The 25422-nt window shown below is 38.6% G+C and overlaps 3 protein-coding genes across 11 annotated transcripts in view; 2 read left to right on the forward strand and 1 right to left on the reverse strand.

The window, feature by feature from the left end:
• The first annotated feature begins 377 nt into the window (after positions 1-377).
• On the forward strand, positions 378-785 carry LOC121861243 (collagen alpha-2(I) chain-like). Its single transcript, XM_042358891.1, has one exon. The coding sequence runs from the start codon at positions 378-380 to the stop codon at positions 783-785; it is 408 nt and encodes a 135-aa protein (XP_042214825.1).
• A 478-nt stretch (positions 786-1263) lies between these two features.
• On the forward strand, positions 1264-1797 carry LOC121861244 (collagen alpha-1(I) chain-like). Its single transcript, XM_042358892.1, has one exon. The coding sequence runs from the start codon at positions 1264-1266 to the stop codon at positions 1795-1797; it is 534 nt and encodes a 177-aa protein (XP_042214826.1).
• A 2125-nt stretch (positions 1798-3922) lies between these two features.
• The window catches only part of LOC121861203 (TOM1-like protein 2), a 41755-nt gene continuing 20255 nt past the window's right edge, over positions 3923-25422 (reverse strand). For 3 of the 9 annotated variants that reach the window (XM_042358809.1, XM_042358817.1, XM_042358813.1), the window contains 11 exons: positions 23956-24046; positions 22672-22778; positions 22322-22405; positions 20445-20684; positions 18427-18551; positions 17296-17468; positions 15522-15618; positions 14763-14844; positions 12719-12754; positions 5930-5980; positions 3923-5469 (listed from right to left, as the gene is read on the reverse strand). In XM_042358809.1, the coding sequence (XP_042214743.1) occupies positions 5278-5469; positions 5930-5980; positions 12719-12754; positions 14763-14844; positions 15522-15618; positions 17296-17468; positions 18427-18551; positions 20445-20684; positions 22322-22405; positions 22672-22778; positions 23956-24046 (1278 nt within the window). In that variant the 3' untranslated portion in view covers positions 3923-5277. Of the gene's footprint in view, positions 5470-5929; positions 5981-8042; positions 8065-12718; positions 12755-14762; positions 14845-15521; positions 15619-17295; positions 17469-18426; positions 18552-20444; positions 20685-22321; positions 22406-22671; positions 22779-23955; positions 24047-25422 lie in introns of those variants that run through there. The other 6 variants (XM_042358810.1, XR_006087987.1, XM_042358811.1 and 3 more) reach the window with 6 other exon arrangements.

Here is a 25422-nt window from a genome sequence, read left to right on the forward strand (position 1 = left end):
TTTCTATCTGAAGGATTTCCTTTGCTTACTACTTTTTTTTTTCATTCTTAGGTATGTCATTAGGTGGAAGATCTATTCTTAATATTCTTATAAAAAATTTTTGTCTGTACAGAAGATACAGATTGCTTTCATGTACCAATGGGAAATTTCTATCAAAGAAAATGGGAAACTTTTATCATAAAATTGGAAACTTTCATCATAGAAAATGGGAAACTTTTATAGGAAATGTGAAACTACCAGGTAGCCCTACCAGAGGAGGGGCCCCATGGAACTACCAGGACCAGGGGACTAACTGGCTGCCAGATGAGGGGACTACGAGGTCCAGAGAACTAACAAGCTACCAAGGGTTGCATGGGACTACTTGGGCCAAGGATGCCATGGGACTACCAGGGGGCCCCTTGGGACCATACCAGGGCCAAAGGACTACAAGGAGGCTACCAGGGCCAGGGTATTACAAGGGGGCCCGTAGGGTTGCTGTGGGACTATCAGTGCCAAGGGCCCCATGGAAATACAAAGGGCCCCCAGGGGTTCAATGGGACTGCCAGGGATTCCCAGGCCTAAGGGAACTACCAGGGGTCCAACAGGAGCCCTACCAGAGAACTAACAGGAGCCTCATGGGACTACTAGGGCAGGGGCCCCAAGGGACTGCCAGGGGGCCCCCAGGGAGCATAACAGGGCCAGAGGACTACCAAGGCCAGGGGACTACCAGTGCTCCCAAGGGCCCTACCAGGGCTAAGAGGAATACCAAGATGCCCCATGGGCCCAGAGAACTAACAGGGACTTAGTGCTGAGGCCAGGGAGCCCCCTAAGGCCCCATGGGACTTAGTACTAGGGCCACAGGCCCCATGGAACTATCATAGGGCCTCGGGGCCCCACGGGACTTAGCATTAGGGGGGCCACTAGGGGTCCCATGGGATTTAGTACTAAGGCCATAGGCCCCTAGGGAACATACCAGGGCCAGAGGACTACCAAGAGGCCCCAGGGACCTTGCCAAGGCCAGGGGACTACAAGAGGATCTACCAGGGTTCCATGGGTGTAGCAAGGGGTCCGATCGGGCCAAGGGACTTTAAGGGTCAGAAGTCCAATGGAACTACCAGAGGACCCCAGGACTCACCCCCCCCCCCCGGACTTCCTACCAAGGCCAGTGGGCCAAGAGAACTAACAGGAGGCCCCTAGGGGCCCTGGCAAGTGCCCCATAGGGACCATACCAGATCCAGAGGACTACCAGGGCCAGGGGACTGCAACAGGACCTACCAGGGATCCATGAGACCACCCAGGGCCAGGGGAGTACTAGGGGCCCCTACCAAGGCCTGTGTACTACAAGGGGCACAGCCAGGGCCAGGGGACTACCAGGTTCAGGGGTCCCATGCAACTACCAAGGGCCCACAGGGCTTTAGGCAACTACCAGGAGACCCTAGGGGCCTTGCAAGGGCCAGGAAGCCAAGGGAACTTACAGGGGGCCCCATAGGGACAATTGGGGAACATCAGGGCGCCCCCAGCGGACTGCAAAGGAACCTACCAGGGGGACCCCATGGGCCTTACCAGGGTTCAGGGCCCCATGGGACTACCAAGGGGCCCCCATGCCTCATGGGACTATCAGGTGGTCCCAATAGGGGGGACCCTAGAGGCACCGGGGACCATATCAGGGCCAGAAAATTACCAGGAGGCCATCAGGGGCCTTGCCAGGGGATTACCAGAAGCACCCCAGGGACCCTATCAGGGCCAAGGGACCCCCCCCTCCCATGGGAGGCCCCTCAGGCTGGGCCAGGATCCCCTGAACCTTGGGGAGGCCACTAAGGCCAGGGGTCCCAGGGGCCAGAGAAGAGGGCACAAGGGGGGCAGGGCACCCCAGGGACACTACCAGGGCCAGAGGACTACCAGGAGGCCCCAGGGAACTAATGGGTCTGCAGGGGCCCGGCCAGGAAGCCATGGGAGTACCTAGGCCAGGGGCTCCATTGCACTACCAGGGTTCCCACGAGCTCTACTAGGATCAAAGGCTTCATGGGGCCTGTGAGACTACCAAGGCCAGGGGCCCCATGGGGCTACCAGGGGTTTTGTGAAATATTTTCCAAAAAATTCAGAGAAAATGGATGGGGGGAGTAGTTTTTTCCGGTTTTGAGAGATGAAAATCGGGTGCATTTTCCATAAATTCCGAGAGAATGTCTTTTACCCGGAAAATTCCAGGGATGGATATATTTCCAGGTTCAAGCGCTGATGTAATGGGCAATTTCTTTTACGTTCGAGAAAATTTTTACTTACCCTAAAAATTCCGGGGATGAGGGATTTTTTCCGTCTTTGAGAGAGTGGCCTGTTACCCGGAACTCTCTCATTCCCGAAAGTGATTTGCACCAATTGTTCCGGCTAACGAGATTAATTTACTAAATCGAGCAAAAAGTAACGGAAAAAATGCCTTCCGCTAAATCGAGAGTTTGTTATATCCAATTCTGTTTAATCGTGAGTATACTGTACTACAGTACCAGTCTTGTGGACACTGTTGTCAGCTGTTACAGTTTCTCTTATTGACTGCTTGTGAGTCGAATGTATGCTGTAAAATGTGTGGAAGTAGTAGTTTGTAAATTCTCCTAATCCTGTGGATGTAGTGTTCATGCTGTGCACCTGAGACTAGACAATCTAAGTTTCTTCAGAGGAAAGTTATTTTGAATATTGTAGGAATATTGATAGAAAATACAATATTTTGTATAATAAACAGAAATTAATATGCCAGTACATTTGGAAAGGCTGAACAGTAACTGTGTGAGTGTCTTGCCGAGTTGTTTCATGAGTGTACAATGTCCTACTGCTCATTGTTTACACTGTGATCACAATATCTCTAGAAAAACTCTAGTCAGTACATGTTCGATTGTCATGATTGGCAGGAGACATTTTATATTATTTCTCTGAAATGCTTAATAAGGTTAAACCATATTTCAATGTGAGGTGTGTAGGATATGCTTTGTCAACTTTTGTATGTAGGTCTTAATTTTCTAATATCTGAAGCATGGTTTTAAGAAATTACACTCGGTTAATAAATATAATATACTTCAGCCATTCAATTGTTATTTTCATGAGATTGTAAAACTTTCTCCTAATTTTTTTTTAGATTGTCTGTGAAATTGTCATTTTCCGATACTCATTAAACCTTTAAGTTGATAAGTAGGCGTAAGTATTGGTAGTCAAATAATAGTTAAGTTTACTTATTTTATACATGTTAATTGACAGTCTTCATCTGCATAGTTGCTGCATTTGAGTTGTGAAAATATGGTAGTTGGTTATGAGAAAGGTAAAGATTTCATGAATCTTGGTCACTTATATATTATTTTCTAAATGGCAAGGATGTGATTGAAAGGTAGAGGAATCATGTGCCTTTTTTCATAATGTGGTACTGTACGTTACTCTACGGCCAAAGATTTGTATCACTAATTGACTTAAGGATGTTGATTTAGTCAACTCATGAATTAAGCTAAGGTAATGGAATTGCTTACATTGTTTTAAGACATTTGTAATTAAAGTGTATTGAGAATATTTTTTTCTATTGCCAAACCATATCTCATTATTTTTTCCTTTGTGTGTTGTATGGAGGTGGATGAAATTGGAGAGGACACACCAGTGTGAGGATGGTGTATAGATCAGAATTTAAAATCCGTGTAGGCAATAATTTTATAGGCACTCGGTTAAACCAATTTGTCTGCACATGTATTCACTTAATCTCACTTCTACCAAGTACCTGTACTTAATTACCATGAAAAGAGGGTTTCCATTTTTTATACTGTAGTTTATAGAGATGTGCATACTGTAGTTATAACTACTGTATTACTGTTATGATTTTCCTCAAGCTACAGGATATTATTACCAGGTTAATAATAGAGGAGACTTCTGAATTAACTACCATACTCTACTGTACAACTGAAAATGAAAAATACAATAACTCAGAGAAGATTTTTATTAATTACAATGATGTACTTTTACTTTCAAGGATAATAGGCCAGTGAGAAAGATTTTGCTTATCTGTAGGAAAATGAGACACTTTTAAAATGTAAACATTCTTAAAAGCTTACAGGAAAAACATAAGTTTTCATTACCTTACTGAGTAATGGCAACATATCACCATGTCTTGAATTGAATATAGGGTAGTCACAAGTAGAGACCAAGTAGAAATGACTATTGTCGTGCATTAAGCAAGGAAACGACTTAAAGTGCCACGCTAGTGATAGTACATTGAAGTGCATTCAGGATGTGAAGAGTAAAAGTACCACAAGTAAACTGGAATGAAGAAAAGGCACAAGGAAATACGTACACCAGCAAGAGGCCTCCAATCACTGCCTAAGCACAGTCACAAGGAGGATCACGTTGACGAGTAGGTACTGTACACATGTATCGCAGTTGCTGTCGTTTGCTCAAACTTGTCACACCAACTTTTCAAATTGTTTCAAATAAAATTCACCTTTGGATTAAATATAGCAAGTATAATGCATATATAATGTCATATCTACATGGTGTGTCTATAGAGATTTATACTCCCAAATACAGTTTATCACATAGATCTACATGACTATACAGAGTGCGTGAATAACGAGATCTACATAGTGTAAAATACATCTACGTACATCTTATATAGAGCACATCAATATAGATATATGTATCTATAGCACATCTATATGAATTTATATATCTTTATAAATAGTTTTACCAAAATCTCTTTAAAAGTAATAAAAAAGAAGAGGTATATCTTGTTTGCAGAAAGAGACTTTTATTCTATTACTGTAGTTCTAAACTTTGCTTTATATTATTTTGTTATGGAACATATTTTATATTAAATATCACATAATTAATATACTTTTTAGTGAAGTTTTTCGTTAATATTAAAGCTTGTGAATAAGATGGTTTGCTAATGAAGTGTTATCAAAGATTTTCAAGCCTATGCTTAAAGAATAAATAGTAGTCTAAATTGAAGCATAAACTGCTTAAGAATTTTCTATGTTTAATAAAATTATTAAAAAAAAAAATTCCTTATTACAGTTGTATCCTGGACAACGTTATCTAACATGGAATATGGGATAAGTCGAATATGACACCTTTGTCACATTAGACACACCATAAAGCAGTTTACTGCAGTGGAAACTCTGTTACAATATGATGCACAACATGTAGGCCGTGAGTCACTTATATAAATCATCACATTCAAGCAACCACATATAGAATGGGGCTGTATCGGCTGACAATCTGGTCCCAGTACAGCTTCAAGTCCTAGGCATATATTCTTAGGGTATCACATTCCATTTAGAGGGCAAACATCTGGTTGTCTTTCTCGTCGCGAGCCAGAGTTCGTTGCCGTTGGCCCGAGGATCCTGTGGCAGCGGTTATGGTTGGTAAGGCATCTGCTGCTGCTGCACGCTCGGCCAAAAAGCGGTCAAATTCAGATGATGAGATGCTTTCCTCTTTTGCACCTGCTCCGGGTTTTGCTTCATTTGGCTGTACAATATGTAACTTATTAGTAAATATCACAATGGTTATTTAAAATTATGTAATACTAAGCAATTCAAGACTAAAGAAAATATTTATATAATGTTTTTATCTTTAAAGTTATTAAAAGTACAATACCGTATCATAAACTGTACTCCAAATAACAAAGGAGTAAATTATTAAATTATCACAAACATATACTGTACAAATAATGGAAAATTCAATAATACCTCAAAGTACACTTCATATTACAGTACAATATAATAATCATATTTTTTTAAAAAACAAATTATAAAACAAAATTCCTTCAAAGCCATAGCTACCATACATCTATAGGTACAGTATGTGATACAATTATGAGCTTATTTTAGTATTCATGCAGAGAGAGAAATACTCGGCAACACAAAACAATGAATGAAGGAAGGAATATTTGAACATGCAGCAGCTGTCGATAGCAAACATTACTTACTTGTTCGTTCAGCCACGCCTCCATCTCGTCAAAGTCACTGTCTTTAAGTTGCTGGAAAACGTACACACACAAAAGCATCACATTAGCCAAGTAAGTTTGCGAGAATGATGGGTCGGGGTTTAAAAATATAAGGGGCAGCATCGATCAAAAAACCAATACAATATGTTTTAAGTAACAACACCCTTTCAATTAATTTTCAAGAAACTTTTGGTAAAAACTGAACGTCCCCTATTTTGAAACCCATCTACTTTCCCATGTACAAGTGACTGGCACAAACATAGGGCTAACAGTAATGGGACCCAGCCATGCATAGTTCAGCGATCTTATTACAAACAATATCATCTGATCCAAGAGGACGTTTTTAAGTATTTGAATATTTTAGTATTCATTGGTACAGTACCTTAAGATGTTTACCTTAACTGGCTAAGGAAAATTTTGTAAGTTTTCTTTTCAACATAGGTGGTGTTATACTACTATACTGTACACCTCTGGAGGCCAATACATAACACTACTGTGTCAATGTGTGTGTGTGTGTGGGGGGGGGGATGTGTGTGTGGGGGGGGATGTGTGATGATAATGTGTGGGGGGATGTGTGATGATAATGTGTGTGTGGGGGGATGTGTGATGATAATGTGTGTGTGGGGGGATGTGTGATGATAATGTGTGTGTGGGGGGATGTGTGATAATAAAGTGTGGTACTGTGTGTATCTGTTGAATGTTGTTTGTTTCAATTGGTGTGTTAGTTTTAGTGTGTGTGTTTGTTTTATTTCAGTAATGGATCATTATTATTATTATACACTTATGAGTTATTAAAGCTTGCCTGGGATCTGTTACATATACTGTACATTCCCTTATACTGTAATGTCAACGTGCGGTTAAGATGAGCAAGCTATGGTACTTAACAGAGTAGGGAACTATATACTTACTTACTGCATATACTCATACTGTACTTGTTCTCCCAGATGGATAATACACAGTTTTGCATTTTATAATAAGGTAAGATATGATAAGACATACGCCCCGAGTACAGGAGGCTAAATAACAACATTATTTTACTTGATATGCCATGCTTACATAAGCCAGAATATACAAAGGCTAGGTTAAGGGTATTACTGTATAGTATTGTTAAAAGGAAGGTACTGTACTGTATTTACAAAGGCTTATCTGTGCCATAAATAATCTTTCAAATTTCTGTGATTCTAAACCGATTAAAAGTTGATTTTTATTATTTAAATGAAGGTTGATTAATATAAATATTTTCCAGCTATCTTACAGCTTTCATGATCATGCAATACCAAACACTTGAAGTATTGACCGAAGACAAATTATACAACAGGAATGTCCCTCCTTATACAGTATCAATGTGTATAGACAGCAGGGTGGTGCAACTGTGTTTAACAAGAGCAAGTATGTGGGTGAGGGACAGGTACGATACACAGAGAAGAGAGACAATGTTTACGAAAAATCATTCAATTGTTATTTAATTTTCCCATCACGTGCAGTGAGCTATAGTGCTGACGTCGGCTATATTATACTATAGTAAGCAGAGGGGCTTGCTTGCTATATTGTATTTTTCAAGAAGCTGAGACATATTAAGTGTAGAGTATAACAATGGCAAAAGTTATGCAAGATGTTAACCCAGGAGGCATATGTGCAATGTGAAGAGCTGTGGTTGAGAAAAAATGATTGCCAATGTTTGTGCTGAACATACAGCAACAACCACAAGCGTACAACAAACGGTAACAGGTTTGTCGTGTAGTTCATAGGTGTTTGATCTGAGACCATTGTAGTATAGTATCAATCTGGATGCACTCCCCATAGCAAATGTGTTGTGCAGCACACATTGGTGTAATTAGGCTTCTGTAGCCTTTATAAGGGAGTGAGAGGTGTGGTGTGAGAAGATCAATTTGGGTTTTTGTAGGCATGGGAGTCAGTATAAGTGTGAGTGGCACATAAGTTTTAGGGACTTTGGAGTAAGTACAGGTGACGGTCATGTGTGGGTTCTTGGAGACGTGGGGCGGTTGAGGTAAGTGAGAGTGACAGGTGAGTGTTTGTGGAATTGGACGGTGAGTAAAAGGGGACGACAGTCATGCATCAGAGTGTGTTCTCTCACCCATCGTCACTTCACTGATTTACTGTGGAAGAGGCAGTAAAGAGTCACCAATGTTCATCCCAAATAAAATTTTAACACATAAATAAATGTATGTAAAAGTTACTAATAACTGGGTTATATCCTTCACCTATAAAATGGGGTGAGAGAGAAGTGAGTAATATGGAATTAAATAGAATACATTAGTTTTTCTTTACAATATCATCGCGTACAATTAATTATTTCACACAATGGTATCTTTCTGCAAGACATCCCATTGCTATGTTCCTTTGAATCCATACCAGAAGATTTTAATCCTATGTCCCAAGAGAGGCTGGTGGTCCTTCCTCTTAGCATTAACCCGGGCTCTGTCTTTGATCCATGAAGCCAAAATAAATTTGATGTTACGTATTGAAGAATATAGTATGACACAGTCTGCCCTGGTACAGGTCTTGAGAGTAAGTCAGGATGGCTCCTTTGCTATTAGGCTAAAAAGCAGTCATGGATGAAAATGCTTTCTCTACAGACTAAGCAATGAGAATATTAACACTTAATGCTAATACAGTACATACTGATGCATGCAAAATGCTATACTTGCAGCAGTTTCTACAAATAACATCACACAACAACTATAATTACTGTTTCTGGTAATGACTTTTAGTACTTCCTGATGCAGTTAGTTGTTGGCACTACTGTTGAGCTTTATTATCTAATGTTATATCTTACTATTTTGGTTGATCTACGAGCTACTCTTATCTATATCCGTATCTTGGCCCCCATAATGAAAAGCATTTACGGGACCGTATCTCTTTGTTTACCCTGTAACTGGACTTACAGTCTCCTATCAGTAAACTCAAAACAAATATTTGCATGACGAAAAAATGGAATATCGCAGTGTACTTGTACTGTGCAATGACTAAATTCACTAGATAACGTACACAACTAATGAAACACAGAGGTTAAGAAGGCTAATAAAATAACATAATGTCTACATTGCCGACGAGGCAAAACCAAGCATACACTGTTATACAGTTTGTAAACTTTTTATTTTGTAAGTAAGGAAATCAAATTAAAAGTACTGTACTGTACACTACAATAGCCAAAAAACATAAACCAGTAACAAAGGCATTTCTTATATCTATCAAAACATATGGATACAGTATATAGTTACCGTACTGTAACATCATACGCCTGGCAGCACAATCTATTTTGTTTAAGAACATGTGAAGCATGAGTGAGCGCGCCCGCTCTAAGGCCACTTACGTCTGCTACGTCCCGTTGTCTGAACGGGATTTTTTTTATCCCCATTATTTTCTATGGGCCACGGACGTATATGCGATCGACGTTGTTCGGACAGACGTAAAGCGACGCATGACTATGTATGTATATATACAGTCGAGTCTGGATTTACGCGGTTTTTGTTTCCGCGATTGGTCATTTACGCGGCACCTTGCCAGAATGAAATGTTTTAATTACGCGGTAAATTTCGGCATTTACGCGTGTGAAGTATAATTTGTTTATTTACTGAAGATATATATGTTTTAGCTCATAAATTATAGTATTTACATTGCTGGAATCCTTACAAGATGGTGATCATTTTAAATATAAACATCTTAACATTTGCATTAGACATACAAATTTTAGATGTAATTTAAGGATATCATGAAAATAAGCAAATATTTTATCTTTTGTGCAAAATATATGAAGTTTACATTCAAAATATTCCCTGACCTGCAAGGAATCCAGAAATGTCAATTATATTATCCTAACTTTAGTTTGAGGTATTATTTATTACTAAAAATGTAAATATACTGTTTTCTCCCAAACATTTCTCTGGTAGAGAGGGAAGGTGGGGGGTAGGGACCCAGGAAGCGTGGGGAGAGGGGGGAGCGGAGGTGGGGTATTTTGATTGACAGATAGTGTGTGGGTGAATAATAATTTGTTTATTTACTGATGATATTTGTTTTAGCTCATAAAATTCATACAAATTACCTGGCCAGAATATAATTTACATTGCTGGAATTCTTATAAAATTTTGATTATTTTAAATATAAACATTGGGGAATTTGCATTAGACATAAAAATTTTAGATCTAATTTAAGAATTTTGATTACAAAGCCAAATTTTATCTTTTGTGCAAAATATATGACGTTTATATTCAAAATATTCCTGGCCTTGCAAGGAATCCAGCAATGTCAATTATATTACCCTACCTTTAGTCTGAGGTATTATTTATTACTATACCTTAAAATCTAGTGTTTTCACCCAAACATTTCTCAGAGAGGGAGGAGCTAGCGAGCGTGGGAGGGGAGTTGAGTCCATTATTTGAATGGACATTAACCTGGCAACTGTATTTCTCTTAAATATTAATTGTGTGCGCATACCATCATAAAATTAAGATGTTATTTTTACTACAACTAGGTATTACTTCGGTATTGTCGGAAAAAGTGGAGTTTGGGAGTCGGCCCAGTCTCTATTTCAATTAGTCCCATATGTTCTGTTATTCCGTTTACGCGTTTCTCGTTTTACGCACTACTCCGTGGATTCAATTGACTGCGTAAATCGGGTATGTGTATATATATATATATATATATATATATATATATATATATATATATATATATATATATATATATATATATATATATATACAATATAAAGATAGGACAATCAAACTTGCTCTACTTCTTCACATAATGTCCCTGTACAGCATAGCACTGAACATGTCTGCAGCATCAAAGGATTTGTCCTCCTTAGATCATTTCAGGATATGGGACTTGACCTCATCATCATCTAAGGATTTCCTACTCCACCCTCATATGCATTAAAATGGAACAGGAAACATCTACTGATGATGGCCGCTGTTCCTATAGCTAACTTCCACTTATGATGGCCACCTTTAGGGGTTAATGACCAGAAATCAGTATGAGTCAAGCCTGTTACTGTACTGTACTGCAGTTTGCCTGTTATGGGTCGTGTAAAGGTGAGCATTACTGTGAAGTGTATGACTGCATGTCCACTGTCTAGACAAAATCCATGTAGTCATCAAGAGGAAATACCCAAGTCTACTATTCAAAACTATTCTTCTGTTTCACATATTGCCCTCAACATTTATGGTCAACCCTCAGAATTCAATCTTGGGGCAATCTCTCATTTTCAGTTAATATCTGGTAATATCCACAGTTCGGGCCATTGAAAGAATATTCCAATGAGCTATGATTCCTGTATGATTAGAGCAGAGGGAAGAACCTTTCATGCTGCAAATATTCAAGTAGCAGCAGCACATGGATGACACAAGTGCTGTAGAGAGGTAGGTGCATACAGATCTAAAGGGAAAACATTTAAGCAAATAATATAACGAAACATAAACAACATAATACTGTATAATAAACTGCATAACTAAAGCAAATGTATCAAATATTATGTGGAAACAGTGAATAGTTGTTATATGAACTCAATGAGGCAACTAGTCATTTGTATTTTTCTTATTTATTGAAAAGGTAGCAGAAGACAGTTTATATATTTTGTGATGTTTCATTGAAAAGGCATATTCACTCTTCTTGCTTTAAATGGGGGAAAAAGCACAGTAAACCCTTGATAACTCGGTATTTAATAAATCAGAATTTTATAACTTGGGCTGGCTACGCTCTCAGAATTTATTTAAAAATAACTCGGATAAAACCAAGTTATATAAAATAATCTAAGAAAATCTCGGAATATTTAGTTATTCAAGAAAAATTATTTGTGACCCTTTATTCAACATTCACAGTTGAAATTCAGCTATCCACGAGGCCGTTAGAAATTTTTTGACCGACCGACCATAGTTGGTTAGTAATTAGAATTTAAAAAAGTCAATAAAATTTTCCAAGCAATATTACGACCACTAATAACCCCACAATCGAATTGGTGACCAGAAATTTTTACTCAGCATCCTCGAGACTACTTGTACTGAGATTCTGAACAAAATCCCAGATAGCAACATTTATTGGTCCAGTGACAAAGCATTTTACTCTATTTGAAATTTAATAGGTTTAACTCATTAAGTGCTTACAAAATAGCACAAAACACCCAAAAATCACTTAAGAAAGCCATAGCTGGGAAGTAATTAGCATTGAAAACCTAACCTAACCCACCCAATACACAACATGAAACAGAACATTTTCTCGGGTAATTTACAGATTGCCTGATTTGACACACTCACTCTTACATATTCATTAAAAACTGAATATACTTTGAAAAATTAATATTGTTTTATCCAGACGTCAAGTGTTACAGGTTGAGGCATCTTGGGTCTACAGGACAAAACCACAAAATGTACACTAAGTTCCTTCATCCAAAGATCAGTTTTTATGCTGAATATTACAAATAAAACAAAACTAAATTGAATATGCAGCATAATCTATTGGAAAAAACAAAACTTCATAAAATAAAAGATAAATAAAGCATCAAATGGGAATCAAAAGCTTGCCTGATCAGTATAAGCGGCCTAATACAGTTAATGTCTTTTATAGGTTGACTAAAGTTTTTGACCCAAACCCCTAATGTGGCCAACATGCCTGAATTACACTCCCACTACAAGAACTAGAAATTAAGATGCAATAAATTGTTAAGATTCTGTACAGTATCAACTTTTTACTTCCCACTGACTGCAGTCTACTAAATGCGTGTGAGTGAAGCACATGAGAGAGGCATCGTCTTACCCATAGCTGCTCCTGCTCTTCCACAGTGCCAAGAACCAATAAAAAAAAATTAGGTGAGTCTTTATGAGGGTGGGAAAGGGGCCATATCTCTGGTAGCTTGCAGAACACAGTTTTTTTCATGCCTCACACAAGCTGGACTCAAACATTATGAACAGGGCATATCCCAAACAAAATAAAGGTGCAATATATATGATGCAAAAATAAAAGAAATGATCAAAATTAGAGTTATGAGGGTGTTAGACCTCGAGCAAATGATGAAAACTTAAATACTGATACTGTATTATGTACGATTTACAATAAAATTATAAAAACACAGTATTACCTATTTTTTTTTATCAACCTCAATGATTTCCTGTACTTGTCAGTAACCAATATGATTCAATTCCTCATTTCATAATGTGTGTGTGTCATTACTGTCAATCACAAAGTTTAACAGGCAATAAAATATTGCCGGAGAACCCCAAAAAATAACACATACAAAAATTACACAAACTTGAGTACGGTACTTAGGTTCTATACTTAAACTTACCGGTATATCATGCATGAGACATATCTGAGATGCATATCTTTAACATAAATACAGTATAACATTTCACACTGAAAACATTCACTTGTATTGAAGACAACAGACAGCCTACAGTAATGTTCTAACACAAAACTACCATTAAAATACTCCTGAATTAACTCCTTCATTGGCCTGCCAACATTGTGTTAAATAAAAACAAGAAAAATGTGTCTGAGGCGGTAACAGAAGGACACACAGACTTAAGAGAGGCTGAGAACTGTGACTGATTGGAGTGGTTTTCTTATATTAGTTTTTAAGTGTCCACATTAGCTACCTTAAATGCTATACAATATACAGGCTCCAAATGTAATTATAATGTGGCCCATTAGAAGATTATAAAACATTATTCTAATTTCTCCTATATGATAGACATTACTGTACAGTAGGGTCGGGATATACAGTATAGCAATTTTCTTATATAGCGACTACCAAAATTATCGACATTTTCCAATAAACAGCGATAAATTTATTTACAGTAGACTCACAGCCTACGTGGGGTTACGTTCCTGGGACCTCACATAAAACCAAAAACCGCATGGTCAGAAAAACTGTACAGTACTTAAATGTACAGGTGCTCCTCTACGTACGAACGAGTTACGTTCCTGAGGCTTGTTTGTAAGTCCAACTTTACTCTTGTAGATACCTAACATATTGTAAAAAATGAAAAGACACTGGATATTTAGTACAGCTATACCCTTTAATACAGCCTTAAAACCTGGCTCACTCTTCTCCTATTAGGTAATGTTTTTTCTGTCTGGAATTTTCGTCAAAATAATCCAGTCTCATCCACATTAAACACCTGTTTTGGCAGGTAACCCCCCTCAGTGATGATGATTGTGTCTCTGAAAGTTTGTAAGTTGAACATTCTTAAGTAGAGGAGCACCTGTACTCTAAAAGACAAAAAAATTTATCTCGTGCAAAATATATGATGTCAATGCTCAAATTATTCGCTGTCTTGCAAGGATTCCAGCAACGCAATTTATATTCTGCTAACTTTAGTCTGTGCCATTTTATAAGAAAAAACTTTTAAGCCTAAAACCACCTTCACCCTGGCTCTGAGGATGATTTGTGTTGACAGCCACAGGGAAGGTTTGCGAAGGTTACCTAGTGTGTATTTATCAGTCATACAGTCTGTTGATCCAGAGTCTAGTGTTCATTGGTGCTTTAATTAGTAAGAAAATAAACTTGTTAAGTCAAGTTTAGTCACTTTTATTGGCCTCCAGAACCTAACCCTATTTTCACCATTGATTACATGTAATTATATATCGAGATTTCGTATATAGCGAACATCCTTGGACCCTCTCGTGATATATCCCGACCCTACTGTACTTGACTTAGGTTTCCACTCCAACCACCGATGTACTTTACAATACCAGCACGTAACAGGAAAATCATTTGCTGTGTCCGGAGGTGTAAGGTAATGGTAACAGAATAAGACTGGTGTGTGATGCAAGCAGAGGAGGCTCACGGTGTACTTACTGGATTGTTTCTCAACTGTGCCGCGCGACCCAGAGACACTGATGTAACGTCCATCTCGCTGTTGTCCAAGTATGTGCTCCCACTGTTATAAACATAGACAAACATTTCATATCTTGTTTCAAGGGAGTATTGAGACAATGTTTCACCTTCAACACAAGACGTAAAACATATGCTTAAGAGGAGACTCGAGTATTTCTACATAAAAAATAAATAAATAGTCTGGTTTTTGTCTCAAAACTTTTCTGTCTTTCTACACTTTCATACCCCATCTTTCCTCACCATTTCTCCACTATCTTAAGGTTTACATTTCCTTGATCTTACCCACATAAGTGAGAGAAAAATAGATAACAGATCAATGAGAGATAATCAAGAAAGCTTTTCAAACAGTCAATGACAGTAGAAAAAATAAACCTATCTTGTTTCCAGATTATTGTGTACATGACCAAAGTCTAGTGAGTACAAGCAGCTCTTCTCACTCTCTATCACCATACTGCATATCTATCCAGGACACATGTGAGAAAATTGTTATATTGTGGCAAACATGGCAAGTTTTCTCCAGGTAGCCCCAGTTACCTACTGTACTAACACTGAACAATAAAAGTCATAACAGAGTAGAGTAACATATAACAGAAAGATTAGTAAACTGACAAGTGACGGCATGATAAATACAATTCGGAATACATGAGGATCCTTATTATTTGTGTAACAGTTATAGGCAAGAAATTTTAGGAACAGAATACTGAGGGCCCACTGTCTCACCTGGTCTTGTTATTTTCGTAAGTAGCTGTTCGTGATTGTGCAAACATATCAAAGTCGGCATCTTCATTTTTCTTCGCCTTTGGGGAGTTTCCTACAGCTGTCAAGAAAAATATAATGAAATTACACAAAATAAAGAACTGTATTAGCCCTGGCTATTAGACAGTAGCACTTATATAAATATGGGTTGATACATTTGTGCTATATACAGGTAGTCCTCGACTTACGACTGCTTGGACTTACGACCACCGCAGTAGTGACCATTTTTTTTTTCAAATGACGCACGCATTTTCTATACCGAAACGTTTCCAATTAATGTAGTCTCCATGTATAATTAGAAAATTATGGGGGCCCCATGTGCATTCAGCTGACTACATTAAAGGTAAGTGCTCAGTCACACTGTATCCATTCCTCATTATTTATTACTTTCACTGTACTGTATCCATTCCTCATTATTTATTACATTTACTGTACTGTATTTCACTGTAGATTTTTTTTTTATCTATGTCGGACTTACGACCATTCGGACTTACGACCTGGATTTGGGTCCCTAACCCCATCGTAAGTCGGGGAGCAGCTGTAATTTTCCATGAGCTGTGAGGTATCATGTTCAGAGCACTTGGTGTGTATTTTCCACTCCCAAGTCGCATCTCCAGCATATCCTAGGTCAGTTCTCTTGGAGCGAGCTCACTAGTCAATAGTTACTCAACTCTCACGATAACAGGACGTCGAACCAAAGCTTAGCCCAGCCACACTCCGTCCTCAACTAACACTCACAGCTTAGTGTTAATTAAGGTATTCTCCTTATTGAAGTGTACACTCTCTATTGTTATAAATAAATGGAGAAAAGACCATTTGGGTTTTGCCAACTTAACCCACAAACTTTTTGTGTGTCAAAGTTCAGCTACCTACCCAAGGATACATAAGGCAGCGACGGATATTGAACTAATGATGCATAAATTCATTTGCAACATCAAATCAATGACAACAATACAAACATAACAAGAGTTTCTTAATAGGACACCATTTTCTATCAATAACCCACTCAAAAAATAACACTGAATTTCTGGGCTTTATGGGGGTGACCTCTTACAGCACCAAAAACTCAACACTCAGAGGTACCATACTCCTGAAGGGGATTGGTTTCTCTGAGCAGATACACACACAGAAGAGCCACTTTATTGGTCTCCTGTACAGTACTACAGAATATAGATACAGGTACTCCTCGACTTACGACTTACTCGACTTACGACCACCCGGACATACGACCGCCTCAGTCGTACCAAAATTTTTTAAAATTACGTATTTTGAGTCCCGACATTAGTGATTGCGCTGTGTACTGGCAAAATTTTCGTTTGTAATTCCCTTTAAAATGGCTGACAAGCTTAAAAGTGAGAGTTTTGTGGTGCTGAGAAGAAAAAGAGACACCCATTTTAGATTTTCTAAGTAATATTTTTGCATTTTCGACTTACGACCTGGATTTGGGTCCCTAACCCCGTCGTAAGTCGGGGACTGCCTGTAATGACAAGACTCCTTTCCTTCAAATGTGGCTCTTTTCGAAAATTTTTATCTTGTTTCCATTTTCATGAATCCTTTCTCTTATCTAAGGATTCCTGACTCCACCCCTATATGTGCAAAAATGTAATGGAAGGAACACACTTATTGGCCACTGTCTTTATTGTTTATTTCCACTAATGATGGCCGCCAGCACTACATTTCCATCCTGTGTAGTTGTACTGTACTGTAACAACCTTTACCAGCTAATGAAGTGACTTACTGAGAGTGGCCAGCTGGGCTGAGGGCGCCTCATCAGCAAGGTCTATTAGTGACACTTCTTGTTGTGTAGGTCGTTGTGGAGGTGGCAGTTGTGGAGGCTGTGGAGTGGGTTGTTGCTGTGGAGATTTAGTGGGACTACTGATACCTTTTACCTTGTTCATGTGTCGATCATATCTGCCAAAATATTCATCTATCAATTATTTCACTTTATGGACAACTTTCTTCTGCTTATGTGATGATTATGGGCAAAAAAAATTAGTCCTTAATTAATTATACTTATGGGACTACTGATGTTTTTAATTTCATTAGTAGAACTGATTGTTTTATTTTAACAAACTCAGTTACATATAAAAGTTAATGACAGTACAGTGGGGTATGCTATAACGAACGGATTCTACTACGAATATTCCAATAACGAACGGTTATACCTATAAAATTGAGAATGCTATAACGAACGCAACTCCTACAATGAACGCGGATGAATACGGGACTATTTCGTCTGGTGCATGAATATTGTTGTACCGCGGCTCACAACAAGAGCATCAGATGCCATCTTTGACTCATTGTGTAGCCAGTGCACCACTGAACTTGTTGAAATTTCGTCTTTTGATGTGGAAATTCGTGTTTTTTTATAACTATTTTGTTATACAAGTGTACAATTGTAACAATGAATCGTCAAAAGCGAGTGAGAAAGCTAATAACCCTTGAAACTAAGAAAGAAATTATAAATAAACAGACAAAGTGCCTGTAACACAGTCACCAAAGAGGGCTAGGAAGGATGACTCGTCTCCTTCCACCTCTTCTCCATAATTCTCTCCTCCCCCCTCCACCTCTGCCTCCTGTCCTGCATGCTGAACAACACTAAGGTAAGATAAAGTACCGTATTTTTTACATTTTCCACAGAAAATTTTCAGTGTTAAGTGGTTGTATTTGGGGGCCCGGGACAGATTAATCCTATAACGAACGAATGCTATAACGAATGAGGTTCTAGAACCAATTAGATTCGTTATAGCATAACCCACTGTACAGTAATTTAAACCTATCCTATTAAAGCAACATGTAACATTCTTTGTGATAGACAGGATGAACAAAATTTACAAGAAAGTAATCCTGTCACAACCAGAGACCTTACCTGAGAAAGAGATTATTAAGATCATCATTGATACGAAGGAGGTCTGCCGTCAGAATGTCATCACTGACGCGGCCCACAAGCTCAACCACACGCTGCTGCATTGCTCGACACGTTGCATGTAGCTCCTGTGACCAGAAATTATCAAATGACAATCAACACAAAGTAAGAAAATCAAAACATCAGACACATAAAATACTTGCCCTACATTTAGCAGAGATGAAATTAATACAATAACGAATACAGACGCTCCCTGGGTTAGGGATTTCCAATGACACTCCTGATCCACCTATATGACTCATGATTAATAAGTGGACTAAGCCACTTAAATAAAGTCACTTAATAATATGAACAATTTATCTCTGACAGTACTCATATTAGTAGATATAACCTGTAATATTTGGTTATTTGATCACTAACATGAAATATGAAAGGTGCACAAACAAATCAGTTATTGGAGTGAACTATTTACTGGAATTTGTTCCTAAAAGTTTAATTATTTACCTATTATACAGTACAGCATTAATTTATGGTAAGATTGCTGTCAAAATAAAAATATTTTGAGGTAGAACTGAATTCACATGAAATTCCAGGTCTATTGTAAAATTCCCTGGCTTTTCCAGGAGTAAATTTGAAAAATTCCAGGTACATTAATTTGGTATTTATTATGACAAAATAACAAAATTAGAGGTTTTCAATATGTATATACTATTAGGAAATTTAAAGATGATAAAAATGATATTAACCCCAACGCCCTGATTGACGTTCCAGAAAGCGCGCCTTTTTGCGCCATTGTTTGAATGCCCAGCGCGGGTTATCAGTTTCCAGCATGGACTGTCGAAGAGCTCTGTCCACACGATCAAGCTCAACGAGAAGAAAATTAGAGCAGCCTATGCTTCACCAGATGTTGCCAAGGGTAAACTCCACCTGAAGTCTGCTATGTATGGTGAGATGGAAGATGCCCTGAAGTTATGGGTAGAAGACATTCAGTGCCGCCACAGACACACCACCAGACAGTGATGTAGATAATGAGCTGGCCGAGTTGAGCTCTTCATCTTCAGAGGATGACTTGCCTAACTAAAGGTGGGTGAAAATCTATTTTTGATAGTATAAAGTATAGTATAAAGTAATGAAAAACTAAGTTGAGAGGAAAGTGAAAGCATTTGGTGAGTGTTGAGTGGTGTGTGTGGTGAGTGGTTGGGATGGAGTGAGTCAGACGAGAGGCTGGCAGTGTGCGGCTCCAGTGCGACCACCCTCTCGCATCAGCTGATCGCTAGTAAAAAGTGCAGTACCACGTAGTAACAGCTCCGTCCAGCTCTCAACTTCACTACATGGAATGCTTGCTGTGTGTATATATATATACCCTTGGCAACATCTGGTGAAGCATAGGCTTCTCTAATTTTCTTCTCGTTGAGCTTGATAGTGTGGACAGAGCTCTTCGACAGTCCAAATTTGTGCCCCACACTTGAAGCACCATTTCCACGCTGCAGTGTTTCCAGCACCTTGTTTTTCTGCTCCAGTGTAATTGCTTGCCTTGATTTCTTGGTCTTTGGGGGAGTTAATGATGTAGTGGCTGGCCTCTTGGACATAGTGGCAATGGTTGAAGAACGTGGTAGAAGGAGATAGTGTCACACAATATGTCCGTTCACTAAAGCGTTAGTGTGAGAGCTGAGGATGTGGGAGGGTGGCGGGCAGCCGTGTAGCTGCCCAGAGAGGTGTCTGGCGGGAAACATAAATATTGTTTATTTCCACATGAAGCGCCAGATTTGACTCGCGTAAAATAGGAGAGATTCGCTTTAAATTGATATAGTGTCCTTAATTGTGGGTGTCGCTTTAAATCGATTTTTTAAAATGATTCGCTTTAAATCGACTTTCTACTGCACTGTACTGTATTAATAGGTCAGGGTACAAACATTATTTTGTTATTATATGACATTTTATCACCCTCTAAAGAGGTGGACCATTGAATCTATACAGCATCACACACACACACACACACACAAAGAATATGAGAATATTACCTGCAACAATTGTACATCATCCTGGTGTTCCTTGCCAGGGCTCAATTCACCTAGCATCTCCCCCAAGACTTTAGCATTTGACTCCACTACATCCAGTTCGCTGTGCAACTTTGCTCGTTGTTCAGCTGTCAAGGAGACAGGGGCAGCTGGAGTGGTTGCAGGTTGGTGAGCAGTCTGGCGGCGGGGTGATGTAGCATTTCCTGGAGGTACACGGGGAGGACGGGGCTCAGGAGCAGCTGTCTGTAAATAAAAACCAAACTCTTACTTCCCAACCTTCTTGTCAATGATGATATTAAAAATTATATATATATATATATATATATATATATATATATATATATATATATATATATATATATATATATATATATATATATATATATATATATATATATATATATATATATATATATATATATATATATATATATATATATAATATATATATATATATACAAATCACTGGGGGCGTGATCTAGGTATATGCTGATAACCACAAGGAAAGAAGAAAACACGAAGTTCTGCACATCTTCAGGGGTGAGTACAGACTAAAGAGAAGTACAAAACAAGGTGTATATATACAGAGGAGGGTGAGACCAGGTCCACAATGGTCAGGTATTAGGTAATGACCCTACTAATCTTTAAAACACGCAACGGTCGGTAGTCAGGTCAGAGGGTAAGGTGACCCAACCTTCTCACCTGGTTACAAATCTTCTTAATTACAAAATTGTCCAGTTTGTACATGCCATTACTCAAATTCATGTTGAATGCTTTGGTATGTTTAATGAGACTAGATTCTATGATGTTCCTACTATCAATTGAATTACAAGGTAATATTGAGGAGGCATTATCCCAGTCAATGCAATGCTTGTTATCCCTCAAATGAACAAACAGAGCATTGGATTCCTGGCCTAACACTATATTTATGTTGTTTAAGTCTAGTTACTGTACTATATAAAATTTCCTTCATTCATGCAACTGTGGATCCTGTAAAGAAGCTTTACAGCACATTACATCAAGATGGTTAGACTGTCATGAGAACACTTTTAATGTAACCAAGATGTTTTCTTAGGCATTTTCTATTAAAGTTAAAAAGAAATAAAATAAAAATTCTTAAAGACACGTAAAGTACTTCACTGTAGCTTGAGGAAAAAACAGTAAACACAAGAGTATTGGCAAAGATGGACTTAAAGAGTGGAAGACCAGTGAAAACTGCCAATGGAGGGAAGTGAAAGCGGGTCCCATTAGGGAGTGTGGATAATACAACACACTGTATGCTGAGCCTTCAGTACACATCGTAGCAGCAAGGCCGCAACTGCAATAGACTGCATTCCTTTCCCCAAGTTGTAAATTCAGGTACCCATTTACAGCTGGGTGAACTGTGAGTCCCCGGGGACCGAACCACCGACCCATGGAACTGGAGGCAAGCACTGCGCTTGGAGGATAAGTAGAGGAAGACAAAGAATATAGCAGAGGGATGTGGTTGAGAAGGATGCAAGGAAGTTGAGAACAAGAGGAGAGGAAGCATAAGATCAACACCTGTGGAGGAGAATAGAAGGAAGACATGAACTCATTCCTACTTGCGGAATGAAATTCAGTAATGCTGTATAACATTATATACAACAACAAAAAGAGAATTTGGGACATGAGCAGATGTGTATGGGACATTTCTCCTTATTGTTTTAACAACTTCCTGACACTTTCTACACTTGTCTTACATCATTTCCCTACTATTTTCCCCACTTCTTCAAGATTTCAGTTCTATACCTTTTATTACATGCCATGCACACAACAGTATGGGTAGGCAGATATGTGACAGACCCATGAATGAGTTGTGACACTCAAAAGTAATGTACGTATATACACATTTCTCTCACCCGCTGAGGTGTGATGATGGGGGCCATGGTGTCCAGGTTGGTCATGGGGAACTCCACGCCTTTGTGTTTGAGCTCTGCATAAACCTGAGACACAGAGGATGAAGTGAATTAGGTTTTGTGTTTATTTACCTACCAACTGATTCACCTATCAACTAGGCTTGGTGATGCTGAATACATCCTTGCATCTTATAACAGAAGTACTGTATATGTTTATTAATTCACAGTATAATATAAAATAAAAATAAATAAATAAAATAAATTTTATATGTCTGGATTCTCTAAAATAAGATCCTGTAAACAAAGTGACCAACACAACACGAACCTAACCTCCCACAACAAAGGACCATTACCTGACTGACTCCCGAGAGCTCTGGCTGGTGACGGAAGGCATCAGCCCACGCCTGGATCAACAAGAGGACCTTCTCCTGGATGGCAGCTGGCGGCTCATTCTTGGGCCCTGACACCCACCAAAGATACTCATCATCAATCAGAAACATTATATATGCACTATATATCACTCCAGCACTGATTCTGTACAACATAATAAGGGGTGCTGGTAAATATGTATCAATTAAATTATACAAGAAACATTTTAATCTCAATGATAAGTTTTTTTTTAAATAAAATTAATCATAAACATAGGAGTATCATCACATTTTAAACCAAAAATAAACTATATTCAGAGAACCTTTAAAAATATTATTACAGCACACAGCCTTATATCATGGGACCGACACATCTCCTCAAACATACAAATACTGTACAAATGACCAGCGACAGTCTCTGAATATAAGACAGAGGTTTCAGTCAACCCATCAAGTCTTAATCTCTTTCTTTAACTTACAGGACATACATTATATATACAGTACACTCGCAACTTACGCGGGGGTTATGTTCCTGGGACCCCACGTAAAGCCAAAAACCATGTAAAGTCAGAAACACTCCTAAAAATCCCCTAAATCACCCTTAAATCACTATATATACGTACATATACACTAGAACTCATAAATCACTACGAATTTCCCTCTCCCGAATCTTGATGGATCTCACGCTTGATTTGTTCCGTCCGTACCTCCGTGCCACAGCAGCGATCAACATGCCACCTTTTATTAAGTCTAACACGGCCACTTTTTCTTCCAGGGTCATCACAGAGCGTTGTTTCTTTGCTGGGGGACCAGAAGCAGAGGTTGGCTTGTGTTTGGGCATTATGAACGAGTATGACAGAGGTTTAGGTGCACTAAATTGACACACAAGAGAGGCAGCTGTTACTCCGACAATACACACGCCGCAACTGAGACAGACAGAGGTGGCTAGGTGGGATGACGAGGTGGTGCATTTGGCGGGCTATCAGTAGGCGAGCTTGCGACCCATTTTGAAAGTTTTGAGCTTGCAATTGGAAATTGTAACCTAACCCCGGGGTTATCCACGTATAGTTGAAACCTCGTAAGAAAAATCCGCATAAGTTGAGAGTCTACTGTACTGTACGATACCCTACACAAGTAGTTATTGATAGCCTGACACCAAGAACAGGTTAGGTAAGGTTCCCACACTGCCACTTTTTCTGGGTCATGAAGGAATAACATCTCTCACAGCATAGCACAACACAATAACACAACACACAGAGTCACACTCACCAATGAGCTTTACCAAGTCCTGCACAAAGTCCTTACTGCAGGCCAGAATATGGAAGCGCTTCCCACAGTTCTTGACGCATGACTCCAACAGCTGTACAGGAAGGAGGGGCAAAAAAAAATGAAGATAAAATCTTTAATTATTGGTAGTTAGTATGGATCAAAAACTTATTATGCTAGATCCTGCCCTGTTAGAATTTAACAGATAAACTGCACCATCACCACCACCCATTACACTGAGAGAGAGCTATACATCAGTCAACCACTCTCGTGTCTAGGCCTGGTGAAGTTTCCCACACTGAGTCACATCATCCTGCAGCTGTTGTCTTCCATGCTTCATGTATCGTGAGTTATTATGAACTACTCTTGTACTGTACAGTCTCGTTCAAGATTCTTTGAACACTGCTGGAGACAGCTGGCAACTGAAGGCCATTTGTTAACTATAGTACGTGGTATAATATAATACGAAACAACAAAGCCCAACCATTAAATTAAGCAACGGGGAACTAAGTAACCAATCACAGATCACTTTTACATTTATTCATAATTTTTACTACGTGCTATAGTAAACAAACGGCCTTGAGTTGCCAGCTGTCTCCAGCAGTGCTCGATGAATCTTGAATGAGACTGTACATACAGGGCTGTGGAGTCGGAGTCGGAGGAAATTTCGGCTTGTGGAGTCGGAGTCGGTAAAATTGTCCAGACTCCGACTGAAGCTATTCTGTTCCTAAGAACAAATATATGAACTCAGGCATATTCATTGCAGTGATTCCACTGATCCCACTAATTTTCTTAAATTATTAAAAGAATTTATTTCCATTTTATAAGCATTATTATGAATTTATTGTAGCAGGCACAGTATAGCACTATAATTTTGGACGATAGTCTCTTCTTTACCATTTGAAATTTTGAATTATATCAAATTTTGTTTCGTTGAAAACTGCACAGAGGCTCTCAGCTACAAAACAATTAGCTACAACCTGTTTTTGGTGAGATTAAGGCAAATTTAATTTAATAACTTAATCATGTAAGGTTTATCCATTTTCCTTAATAAGGTATTCATTTCTTTAATGTACATAAATATATAACTTTACTTTAAAAGGAATTGTAGGATCATCATTTAGATCCACATCAGATTATGAGCTTAAACAAAATTCATATGCTGAGATCGAACTTTTAGATATACATGTAAATGGTGTTTTCTAGTTAATATCTTGAATTCTTAATAAATTTATTTTTCTTTTGATTGAAACTTTGAAAGTCAAGCCATCATCTTTTTGTAGTTCTTAAATATCGTCCAGATCATTAATAAAGCTGTAGCAGTATAGCCACGGTGTTTTACTTTTTACCTATGCAGGTTACAACATACAAATTACAATTAGGATGGTAGAAATAGTTGTTACAAATAGGCCAAGGAGTCGGAGTCGGAAGCATAAAAATTTGAGGAGTCGGAGTCGAAGGTTTTGTCTT

The sequence above is a fragment of the Homarus americanus genome, unplaced genomic scaffold (genome assembly GCF_018991925.1).
Source record: "Homarus americanus isolate GMGI-L3 unplaced genomic scaffold, GMGI_Hamer_2.0 scaffold21314, whole genome shotgun sequence".
In the NCBI taxonomy this organism is placed as follows: domain Eukaryota; kingdom Metazoa; phylum Arthropoda; class Malacostraca; order Decapoda; family Nephropidae; genus Homarus; species Homarus americanus.

What these genes read in the sequence shown, in the direction of transcription:
- LOC121861243 (XM_042358891.1), top strand. Translation starts at nt 378, where the DNA reads ATGGGACTACCAGGGGGCCCCTTGGGACCATACCAGGGCCAAAGGACT.
- LOC121861244 (XM_042358892.1), top strand. Translation starts at nt 1,264, where the DNA reads ATGAGACCACCCAGGGCCAGGGGAGTACTAGGGGCCCCTACCAAGGCC.